Here is a 12,377-nt window from a genome sequence, read left to right as displayed (position 1 = left end):
ATCTGTCAAGTTGGTTTAGTGGAGGCCTGTTAATAGCAATATCCAAAAAGTTGAAATGTACAAAAATATCTAAGAAAACACTGGTAAGGAATCAGGGTCATTTTAATGTATCAGATAACAAAATGTCTTAAGTTGTAATGATTTTTAAGTTCTTGGTTGTCACAGGAAGAGACAAATGTGCCTCTAAAATGAAATAGTAAGCTTCATGTTGCTTATGATCCAAACAGAAAGTTGGCTGTTTAAGGGGAAAATGTGTTTAGATCACTTCACACTGTTCACGTGATTTTGGAAATATTTTTAGAGGTAAATAAGGCAACTTTCAATATCTTTTATGAGGAAGGATTTTCTAAGAAAGACAAGTCTAGAAGCTGTTTTAAAAATTGACAGAGTGGAGTTCCCATCATTGCACAACGATGAAATGAATCTGACTAGGAACCATGAGGTTGCAGGTTCGATCCCTGCCCTCTCTCAGTGGGTTAAGGATCCAGCGTTGCCATGAGCTGTGATGTAGGTTGCAGGCGTGGGTCTGATCCCACATTGCTGTGGCTGTGGTGTAGGCCAGCAGCTGTAGCTCTCCGATTATACTCCTATTCTGGAAACCTCCATATGCCACCAGTGCAGCCCTAAAAAGCAAATAAATAAATAAAATAAATAAAAATTGATAGATTTCATTATGTGAAAATATTAAAACCTCTGTATAAGATAAATATAGATAAAAGCTGACTTAAACTGGGAAGAATATTTGCTCTATGTACAACAAAGGAATAATAAAATGTGTAAACGGCTCCTACAAATCAATAAAAATGTAAATAATCCAGGGGGAGAATATATAAAAGCATATGAATAGATAATTCACAGGAGTATGGAATATTCTTTAAAATTGGCCAATTGAACAAGAAAAGATTACACTAGGAATAATCAGGGGAAATGTACATTAAAGTGAGTTTTTTTGTTGTTTGTTTTGTTTTTGTTTTTTGTTTTTTTTTTTGAGCGAGGCCAGGGATTGAACCCTCAACCTCATGGTTCCTAGTCAGATTTGTTTCCGCTGCATCACGATGGGAACTCTACCACAACTTTATTTTAAAATACTTTTTATTTTTTGGCCACACCCACAGCATATGGAAGTTCCTGGGCCAGGGATCAAATCTGAGCCTCACTGCAACCTACATCACAGTTGCAGTAATGCTGGATCCTTAACCCCTGTGCCATAGCAGGAACTTCCCTACAACTTTCTTACAAGTGCTTGATCTTTATTTTATCACAAAAGATAGATTTGGTAGTGACAGTAATAGAAGTATTCTAAAACAATTGTGACAATAGAAGAAACAAAAGGAAAGTAATTATGAAGATGTATAGCCTTTCAAGCTTATTCCCTCTTGCAAATTCACATCATTGGTTTGACTTACCTGTCTATGTGGTACCAAGTATTTATATCCCTTTATCCTCATGGTTTTGAGCAAATTCTGTGTTACTTCACTGTAAGTCCTGGGAATAGCCAAGAAAATAGTGAAAATGGAATGAGAAAGTAATTTTGCTGTTGGGTAATAAACTTTTCTATAAAGCTAAAAGGAATTTAAATAGTGTAATAACAGTGGGAAAGTTTCCAGAAACAGATCCAGTGTGTAAAAATCACTGAGCTCAATCAGTCATTTCTAGCTTTTGATATAAAGTGAGAGACACACAACTATTCCTTTCAATTGAATATTTAGAGTCCATTAAATGTTTATTAATTGGCCAGATTTCAGTATTGTTGTATCAGGGAATAGAAGGCCTAAGGAGAGGGAGAAAGATGGGGAAAACAGCCAGTCAATGGAGCAGTCAGCATGCACAATTTTTTTCCGTTACATTTGCCATCTTATGTGGGCATGGTTCCTGGCACCCCAAATCAGTGACTATAGTAACATCAGTGATGACTGATTGCTGATCACAGATCGTCATAACAAATATAATGATGAGAAGGTTTGAAATATTGCAACAATTACCAAAATGTAATGGACATGAATGAAGTGAGTAAATGATGTTGGAAAAATGAAAGAAAAAAGAAAAAACAGTGGACTTGCTCAATGCAGGTTTGCCATAAGCCTTCAATTTGTTTGTTTGTTTATTTGTTTTAAAAAAAACAGCATCTTATAAGCACAGTAAAGCAAAAGCACAGTAGAACAAGGTATGCCTGTGCATAGTCTCAATCTTGAGGTAAAAATCAGAGAAATCAAGTAACTTGTTTTGGGTGCTATTAAAGATGAACATAGTAGCTATCTTAAATCTTCCACTTTTCACTGGTTCCTCCTATTTATATGTATATTTAAAAAGAACAAGCATGATGGGAGTTCCATTGTGGCTCAGTGGCTAACGAACCTGACTAACATCCATGAGGATGCAAGTTCAATCCCTGGGTTTGCTCAGTGGATTAAGGATCTGGCATTGCCATGAGCTTTGGTGTAGGTCACAGATGCTGCTCGGATTGGGCATTGCTGTGGCTCTGGAGCAGGCCGGAGGCTTCAGATACGATCGGACCCCTAGCCTGGGAACCTCCATATGCGGCCCTAAAAAAAAAAGAAAGAAAAGGCATGAGAAAGCAAGAACATAGTTTTTTTTTCTTGGGACAGTGTAGCTAAAGGTTTGTCTATTTTTGTTGATTTATTCAAAGAACCAAATTTGGTTTAGCTGGTTTTCTATTTTGTCTCATTTATCTCTGCTCCAATTTTTACTATTTCTTTCTTTCTATTTGCTTTGTGTTTAGTTTGCTGCTCTTTTTCTAGTTCCTTAAGGTGGATGGTTAGGTTACTGATTTGAGATCTTTCTTTTTTAAATGTAGGCAATTAATAGCTGTAAATTTCCTTCTAAGCACTTTTATCACATAAGTGTATCCTATAAGTTTTGATATGAAGTGCTTTCATCTCAAGGAATTTTTCTTTTGATTTCTTCTTTTACCCATTGGTTGTTAAGAATATATTTTTTAATTTCAATGTGTTTGTTAACTTTCCAGATTTCTTTTTATTGTGGCTTTCTAGTTTCTATTGTCACTGGGTATGATACTTTATAAGATTTTTTCTTTTTAACTTAAAGTTTATTTTGTGGCCTAACATGGTCTATATGGGATATGTACTTGAGAAGAATGTGTATTCTGCTCTTGGGTGGATTGTTCTGTGTATTTATCTGTTATATCTAGTTGATTTAATGCTAAAGTCTTCTATTTTCTTGTTTATCTTTTGTCTAGTTATTAATGTTTTTCCTGTGTATTACAACTAATATTTTCATTATTGAAATGTTGGTTCAAATTAATACCAACCTTTTTTTTTTTTTTGGTCTTTTAGCCATTTCTTGGGCCGCTCCCACAGCATATGGAGGTTCCCAGGCTAGGGGTCCAGTCGGAGCTGTAGCTGCCGGCCTACGCCAGAGCCACAGCAATGTGGGATCCTAGCCGTGTCTGCAACTTACACCACAGCCCACGGCAACGCCAGATCCTCAACCCACTGAGAAAGGCCAGGGATCAAACCCGCAACCCCATGGTTCCTAGTTGGATTCATTAACCACTGAGCCACAATGGGAGCACCAATACCAACTTCATTTTAAGAGTAGACAAAAAGAGTTCTTGTCGTGGCATAGCAGAAGTGAATCTGACTAGGAACCATGAGGTTGCAGGTTCAATCCCTGGCCTCTCAGTGGGTTAAGAATCTGGAGATGACATTAGCTGTGGTATAGGTCACAGAGCTCAGATCTGATGTTGCTGTGGCCATGATGTAGGCCAGCAGCTGTAGCTCCGATTGGACCCATAGCTTGGGAACCTCCATATGCCAGGGGTGTGGCCCTAAAATACAAACAAACAAAAAAGTAAATAAAATCTTTGCTCCTGTATAGCACTTTCCCCCCCACCCCCTTCTTAGGGCCACACCTGTGGCATACAGAAGTTCAACGCCAGATGTCCAGCCCAGTGAGCAAAGCCAAGGATCAAACTCACATCCTCATAGATACTAGTCAGATTCATTTCCTCTGTGCCTTAACGGGAACTCCTTTATTGATATTCTTTATTTGATGAGACGTCATTCTCATGGTTTCCATTAGTCGTTTATATATGATTTTCTTTAGCTCTTTAAGTATATTTAAAATAGTTTGTTTAAAGTCTTTGCCTACTAAATCTAGTTTGTGGACTTTGTCAGGAACAGTTTCTATTAGTTTTTTTTCAGTTTTATGGAGATATAATTGAAATGAAACATCATGTAACTATGGTATACAACATGGTGATTTGATACATGTTAAGAAGTGATTACCACAGTAGGGTTAATTAACATCTCCATCACCTCACAAAATTACCATTTCTTTTTTTGCGGTGAGAACATTTGAGATTTACTCTCTTAGCAACTTCGAAGTATATAATACAGTATTGTTAACTATAATTACCATGCTGTATTTTAGATCCCTGATCTTTTTCATCATGCAATTGGAAGTTTATACCCTTTGACCAACATCACCCCATTTCTCCCAACCCCCATCACTTTCCCACAACCAAATACTCTCTATTTCTGTTTCACTGTTTTAGATTCCAGATATAAGTGATACCATACAGTAATTGTCCTTCTCTGACTTATTTCACTTGCTAGAATATCCTCAAGGTCCATCCATGTTGTTGCAAAAAGCAAGATTTCCTTCTTTGTAATGGCTGAATATTTTATTGTGTGTGTATTGCACATCTTCTTTATCCATTCATCCATAAACAGTTGTTTCTGTACCTTGGCTAGTATGAATAATTTTGCGCTGAATATAGGACTGCAAATATATCTTTGTCCTGATTTCCTTTGGATATATAGCCAGAACTGGGGTTGCTAGATCATATGATAGTTGTAGTATTAATTTTTTGAGGAACCTCCATACTGTTTTCTCTAGTGGCTATACCAGTTTATATTCCCACCAGCAGTGCACAAAGGTCCCCTTTTCTCTAATACTCACTAATACTTGTTATGTCTTGTCTTTTTGAAAATAGCCATTCTAACAGGTATGAGGTGATTTCTCATTGTGGTTATGATTTGCATTTCCATGATAACTAGTGGCGATACTGAGTACCATTTTATGTAAGTGTTGGCCATTTGTATGTTAGAAGAATGTCTATCAGTTCCTCTACCCATTTTAAAATCAGATTTTTTTTTTGTTGTTATTGGGTTGTATGAGTTCTTTAGGAGTTTTATGGTTGCAGGTCTTAATTCATTTCCAGTTCATTTTTCAAATGGCGTAAAATAGGGGTCTAATTTCATTTTTCTCTGTTATCCAGAAAACTGGTTATCCAATTTTCCCAGCACCATTTATTAAAGAAATTATACTTTTCCCATTGATTATTCTTGGTTCTCTTTTAAATATTAGTTGACTGTACATGTGAGGATTTGTTTCTAGGCTCATGATTATGTTCCATTGGTCTATGTGTGTTTTTATGCTAATACCAGCTTCATACTATTGGGGTCTGGAAAGAGTAGGATTTCAGCCCTTAATTTGCAAAAACTTGTCTTGTGACCTGTCATTATAATCTATCTAGGAGAATGTTCCACATGGGCTTGAGAAGAGTGTGTATTCCTGCTGTTGCATAAAACATATATACACCTAGTAGGTCCATTGGTCTAAAGTATAGTTCAAGTCCAGTGTTTCCTTCTTGATTTTTCTCTCAGTATTATCTATCCATTGTTGAAAGTGGGATATGGACATCTCCTACTATTATTGTATTGTTCTCTATTTCTTCCTTCATATCTATTAGTATATGCTTAATACTTTTGTGTGTGTGTGTGTGTGTGTGTGTGTGTGTCTTTTTAGGGCCGTACCCACAGCATATGGAGGTTCCCAGGCTAGGGGTCCAATTGGAGCTGCAGCCACCGGCCTACACCACAGCCACAGCAACGCAGGATCCGAACCGCATCTGCAACCTACACCACAGCTCACGGCAACGCCAGATCCTTAACCTGCTGAGCAAGGCTAGGGATTGAACCTGTATCCTCATGGATACTAGTCAGGTTCACTAACTGCTGAGCCATGACGGGAACTACATATGCTTAATACATTTAGATGCTCCCATATATGGCCATATAATTTAGAATTGTTATGTCCTCTTTGAATTGACCCCTTTATCATTATATGATGACCTTAATTGTCTCCCATTACAGGTTTTGAATCAAAGCCTGTTTTGTCTGATATGGATATAGCTACCCCTGCTGTCTTTTGGTTTCCACTTACATAGAACATCTTTCTCCACCTCTTCACTTTGAGACTTTGTGTGTCCTTAAAGTTGAAATGAGTCTTTTCAAGATAGCATTTAGTTGGGGCTTGTTTTTTGTTTTGTTCCATCTAGCTGCTCTGTGCCTTTTGGTCAGGAAATCAGTCTATCAACATTTGGAGTAGTTATTAATAGCCAGGGACTCAGTAATACTATGTTATTAATTCTTTTTAGGATGTTTTATATTTCCCTAGTCTCTTTCTTTTGCTGCCTTTCTTTGTGAATTAGTCATTTTTCATAGTAGTATGCTTTGATTCTCTTCTGTTCATTTTTTGTGTACCTAATCTAGGTTTTTGCTTTGTGGTTACCATGAGCCTTACGTAAAACGTCTTAGAGATATAGTAGTCTATTTTAAGGTGTTAACAACTTAACTTTGATCACAAAAAAACTTCACTTTTTTAAACCTTACTTTTTTGCTCTTTTTTTTTTTTCATGGCCGCACATGTGGCATATGGAAGTTCCCAGGCTAGTGGTTGAATCAGAGCTTCAGCTGCTAGCCTACACCATAGCCTCAGCTCACAGAAATGCCAGATCCTAACCCACTGAGCGAGTCCAGGGATCGAACCCACATCCTCATGGATACTAGTTGGGTTCCTTACTGAACCACAACACGAACTCCTTAAACTTTGCTTTTGACTCCCCTCCCATCTTACGTTTTTGATGTCAGTTTACCTCTTTTTATATTGTGTATTCATTAACAAATTATTTTAGCTCTTTTTTTAAAAAATGCTTTTGTTCTTTATCATCCATGGATGGTTGTTTACGACAGTGCTCTGGGGCTTTCAAACAGCTGCTGAGAGTGGCTGCAGTCAGTTCACAGGCATCTGCAGGGTCCACAGCTGAGACTGAGGTCTCTATGCCTATTATCCAACAAACCGGTGGGCAAGACTTCTCCCAATTCCCTTTGCATATGGGAATTCCAAAGGCACTTTTGTCCTTGGATGGATGCCAAATTGATTTGGGTGGGGGCAACAAAAGACATCTTATTCAGCCATCTTGCTGATATCACTCCTCAGGTTGCTATACTGTCCCATGTCTTCGCCCCATGATTGTTTTATAGTGTCTTGTTTCTTTGCATGCCTCATTTTGTTATTGAGTAATCAAGGTAATGTGGCACCTCTGAAAATCAGATCCTTGCCCTTTCCTAAGATTTATTGTTATGGTTTGTATTTGTTTAGACTTTGCTGAACTGGTTTCGTATGGTCATTGAAATTTATTCTGTTAGCTCTGCTAGTGATTTGCCTTAAACTCTTAGAACTGAAAATAAAAATATCTCAGTCTTCTCCTATGGGTTTTATGTGTATGTTGGCATCTTCAGTATCAGTACTCATTATTGTTGCTATTCCACCATGAAGTTTACAACTCTGGCTTAGCCTTCACGCCTGGCTTGCTTAGATCCTAATGTCAGCCAGAGGTGTGGAAATTTAGTGCTTTCTGAGGTCTTTTCTGAAAATGTGCCCAAACTTGGGCATACATGTGGCCTCCTAGAGTCTCAGGTTTGGAGCTTTTCAAAGCATCTTACTCCCTAACCTTTCTTCCAAACTTTTCGATTTAACTGTTTTTTATCCCAACTGTATGCCTTTTCCTAGGAAGCAGGGACTAATATGCTTACTCTTGAATGTTTTGAGCAAATGCCCACCCTACCCCTGGGAGAGTTCTGAATTAGACAAAAATGATTGATTTCTCAAATGCTGTTGAAAATGTAGGCTGGGTTTTAAGCAAGATTGTATGGCTAGGGTTTGAAATTTAGAAGTCAACATTAGTGTACAGTTGAGCTATTTTCCCCCGTTACCTTACCTGATGAGTTTTTTAGACTGTGGTGGCAGAGTACAATAGTAGTAAGCAATGCAGAATCTTCTACTTTGCACTTTGGCTATGCCAAAAAGTGAGGAACTGGAGAGCATGTGATTCCACACTAGTGAGCAAGGTGAGCAGGCTGAGCATGGAAAACATAGTAGTACTAATGACCCCATGGATCAGGACTGACTTTTCAGCAAGCATGACTACAGGCATGTAAAATGCATTTAGCTTGCAATAGCTGCTTATGTTCTTCCCAGTAGCATCCTCACGGAACAATAAAATTGATCTTGTTGGAGAAATCACTTTTAGGCAGACCATCTTGCCTTGAGTTTTACTTAAGTCCTTGCTTTTGTTTGCTCCCTCTTTTTGTTTGACTTTAACATTGGATGTCTTCTTAACACTGTGTTCCAAACAACCACATACTCTTAAATATTTTATATACAAATAGGCCTTAAGCAGTGTTTTAATACTGTCTTTTTTTCCTTTTCCAAGAGCTGGGGTGGAAAGGAGAATGGCTTTGGACTTGCAGAGTGTTGCAGAGACTTGCATATGATGGTAAGTAACTCTTTGGGATATGAATGTCTTTTGGCAGAGCTGTGTATGGTCTCTTTCTGAGCCTTACTTAATAATGAATATATGGTATTTAAAGTTGCCACTTCACATCAGGACCTTTGAGGAACCTGAGAACAATTGAGACCTAGGATACGTTTTGTAGAAATGCTTGGGTCCTTGGTGTACTGGTGGTAAATGAAAAATCTGAGAAACACAGTATACAGTGTATGATCATACCCATCTCTTGAGTAGGAAATTGAATTTGGCAAATCAGTTTGAAAGTGATGAAAAATCCCAGAAAGTACATTTCCTTGTGTTATCTCACTGGAACTGTCAGAACTCTGGGCACTCTGGCATGACTTAAGAATGGCTGCTTGGAGTTCCCGTCGTGGCGCAGTGGGTAACGAATCTGACTAGGAACCATGAGGTTGCGGGTTCGGTCCCTGCCCTTGCTCAGTGGGTTAACGATCCGGCGTTGCCGTGAGCTGTGGTGCAGGTTGCAGACGCGGCTCGGATCCCGCGTTGCTGTGGCTCTGGCATAGGCCGGTGGCTATAGCTCCGATTCAACCCCTAGCCTGGGAACCTCCATATGCCGTGGGAGCGGCCTAAGAAATAGCAACAACAACAACAACAAAAAGACAAAAGACAAAAAAAAAAAAAAAAAAAGAATGGCTGCTTGGAGAACAGTTCTGCCATTTGGGTTACTGAGAACTTGAAATGTTCTTGTGCTTTCCAAGTTTTCCCCTCATGCCCTGTCTCACGGTGGTGGCAAACCCATGTTTAGGTTATGAGCTCAGGCCATCCACCCCTCTGCTTTGATGTGTTACTGTAGAACCATAAAGCACAATTGGGTTATTAACACATAAAGCACAATTGGGTTAATTCCATGCCATGAAGCAACTATATTTCCCAGCAGATGTACTGTTTTGTTTGTCGTGTATAGGACAAATGGCTGCAATGAAATTTAGCATATTTATCTTAGCAAGCCTTTTTTCCTCTGGGAGAATGGTTCTTTTTCTGGTCACAGAAAACTGCAAACTAGAACAAGTTACTTTCCCACCTTAGCTGGTATACTTTCTTTAGTGTGCATTATATGAATGTATACTGGTTGATATGGGAGGTGATATTTGCCTGTTTTAATCATCAAAGCTATATAAATTTTAAAGGGTTTTCAGTTTAGAATTCTAATTCTGAGAAAATAGTTCTTGGGTTGGGTGTTTTTTGTTTGTTTGTTTTTGTCTTTTTAGGGCTGCACCCATGGCATATGGAGGTTCCCAGGCTAGGTATCTAATCGGATCTGTAGCTGCCAGCCTACGCCAGAGCCACAGCAACACCAGATCTGAGCTGTGTCTGTGACCTACACCACAGCTCATAGCAACGCCAAATCCTTAACCCCCTGAGAGAGGGCAGGGATTGAACCTGCAACCTCATGGTTCCTAGTTGGATTTGTTTCCGCTGCACCATGATGGGAACTCCCTAGTTTTTCATCTTAAAGTTTAGTTGAATAATTCTGAGGCTCCTTTTGTGTATCAATCTTGTTTTTGGCCACTTAGGCAAAACAGTATGGTATACTCTGTAGTCTTTTATGGTGTCTGTTACCCATCTTGGTCCCAATCTATGTTGAGAAATCATGCATCATTTTATTGATATTTGGCATGTCATGGGATTTTGAAAAGTTTATCTATTTTAAAAGGAAGTAAGACATACACATTAAAAATTTTTTCAGTATAAAGAGTGTATAGTAATTCTCCAGCTCCAGAGACAACCACTGCTACTGGTTTCTTTCAAAGATACACTTTAATGGGCCTGCTGGATTGGCAGTCTTTGTTTGTTGTTATTATTGTTGTTGTTGTTGTTTTATTTTGTCTTTTTGCATTTTCTTGAGCCGCTCCCAGGGCACATGGAGGTTCCCAGGCTAGGGGTCTAATCAGAGCTGTAGCCACCGGCCTATGCCAGAGCCACAAGCAATGCAAGATCCAAGCCCTGTCTGCAGCCCACACCACATCTCACGGCAACACCGGATCCTTAACCCACTGAGCGAGGCCAGGGATCAAACCCGCAACCTCATGGTTCCTAGTCGGATTCATTAACCGCTGTGCCACGATGGGAACTCCCTGGATTGACAGTCTTAATTTGTTTTTCATGTTGCTTTTTCTAGAGCTAAAGAGGAGTTTTTGTGAGAGTCTGGTTTATATTGACTTGGTATCTACCTGTGCAGAAAAGCAGTTGGATATCATGAGAAATGATGTAGAATGGTATGGGAAGGAGTATTTAAAGAATTATGGAGGTGTGTCCATGGGGCAAAGTTTGAGTAAAATATTTCAAAAAGTGGTGATACACACTAAGGTTTCCATAATATTTTCTTCCAGTCTCGAAGTGGAACATACCTCCTTGTCTTTATCCTTCATCCTTGGATTTTTATTCATTATTGAGGGCAGACTTGACCCTCTTTCCTCTTAAGAATAACTATAGTCAAAATTGATCTCTTGCGAGAAAAAGCAACTAATAACTTGCAAGTAAGGAATATGAAAGCTTTTGGAGCTCTGGGCTCCATTCTCCTGATTTTGTGTTGTTATATCTGAGCTCTGCTAAAACAAGGAGTGAAGGCACTGTAGCTGCTGACTATGCTGCCCATTCTGCTGCCACAATGAGTTGGACAAGTGGCTAGGGCTTTGAGGGAAGATTTGGGACAAGATGGTATCTGATTCTTTCATATGTTTTATATGCAGAAATACCCACCCAGTGCAACTACACTACACTTTGAATTCTATGCAGACCCTGGGGCCGAGGTCAAAATTGAGAAAAGGGTGAGTTTCATTCACACTTGCTCAAATACAGCCTGTGATCTATAGCTGGGATTGACTTCTGTGAGGGAATGATGTTAAGCTACATTGCTGCCCTGCTAAGCTAAATAAACCCAGCAACTTCCCAGAAATGTGTTCAATGTATGCCTGGCTCTGATAGCTTTGAATCTCTCTCATGTTGAAATTGCCAAAAGACAGGACTCTATTTATGAAGCACTGTTACTTTTCTCAGTCTCAGTTGAGATTTCCACCATGTAGTACAATAGTCTGGATAGTCATGGCTCAACTTTCTCTACTTTAGCCAGCTTGCAAGAAGTCTATATATTGCTTACAGGGTCCTGCTTCAATTATCTGGTTGTTCCATATTCTTTGAGGAGATACAAAATTTCACTTTGGTTTAGAAGTAGACTAGTGAATAAGATCTTTTTTCTATTACATTACAATGTATGTAATATAAAATAATAATCGTTCTAGATTAGTGGTGCCCTGAGAACAGCTCTAATAGATATTTAGAGAGAGACCATTTTCATGGATTCGTTCTTTGCTGTGAATACGGAACAGAGGCTCTAGGTATTTAGTCAGTGAAGGCTAAAAAAGGGTAAGGAAGAGTATGAAACGTATCTGACTGTGTGCATTGTGTTTTGATTCTGCTGCTTTCCAAGAAGCTTTCCTGAGAATATAATCTATATGTAATGGATATTTGGGGAGACTCAAAAGATACTTTGATTTTAAAAGCATTAGTTGAGGCTTCAACCTAGGGTGACATTTGTTTTTCAGATAGCTCTTGTAATTGCAGGCAGGGGAAGCTAAGGTATAAAGTGACTCCTAATAATTCTTCTGTCTTTTAAATTTCAGACAACTAGTAATACACTACATTATATTCACATAGAGCAACTTGACAAGGTAAGAGAAATCTTTGACTATTGCTTAGTTTCTTAATATTTGATTCACTTTTTGTTCCTAACTCTTTT

General features: G+C 38.7%; 1 protein-coding gene across 16 annotated transcripts in view; it reads left to right on the top strand.

The window, feature by feature from the left end:
- HUWE1 (HECT, UBA and WWE domain containing 1, E3 ubiquitin protein ligase) overlaps window positions 1–12,377 on the top strand; it is a 162,358-nt gene that overhangs the window by 45,008 nt on the left and 104,973 nt on the right. For all 16 annotated transcript variants that reach the window (XM_013986152.2, XM_005673652.3, XM_021080182.1 and 13 more), the window contains 3 exons: window positions 8,543–8,605; window positions 11,332–11,409; window positions 12,262–12,309. In XM_013986152.2, coding sequence (XP_013841606.1) covers window positions 8,543–8,605; window positions 11,332–11,409; window positions 12,262–12,309 — 189 coding nt within the window. The remainder of the gene's footprint in view (window positions 1–8,542; window positions 8,606–11,331; window positions 11,410–12,261; window positions 12,310–12,377) is intronic.

This window comes from Sus scrofa, chromosome X, assembly GCF_000003025.6.
Source record: "Sus scrofa isolate TJ Tabasco breed Duroc chromosome X, Sscrofa11.1, whole genome shotgun sequence".
NCBI classification, from domain to species: domain Eukaryota; kingdom Metazoa; phylum Chordata; class Mammalia; order Artiodactyla; family Suidae; genus Sus; species Sus scrofa.
The sequence above is the reverse complement of the archived record's forward strand: the minus strand, read 5'-3'. Positions and strand labels throughout refer to the sequence as shown.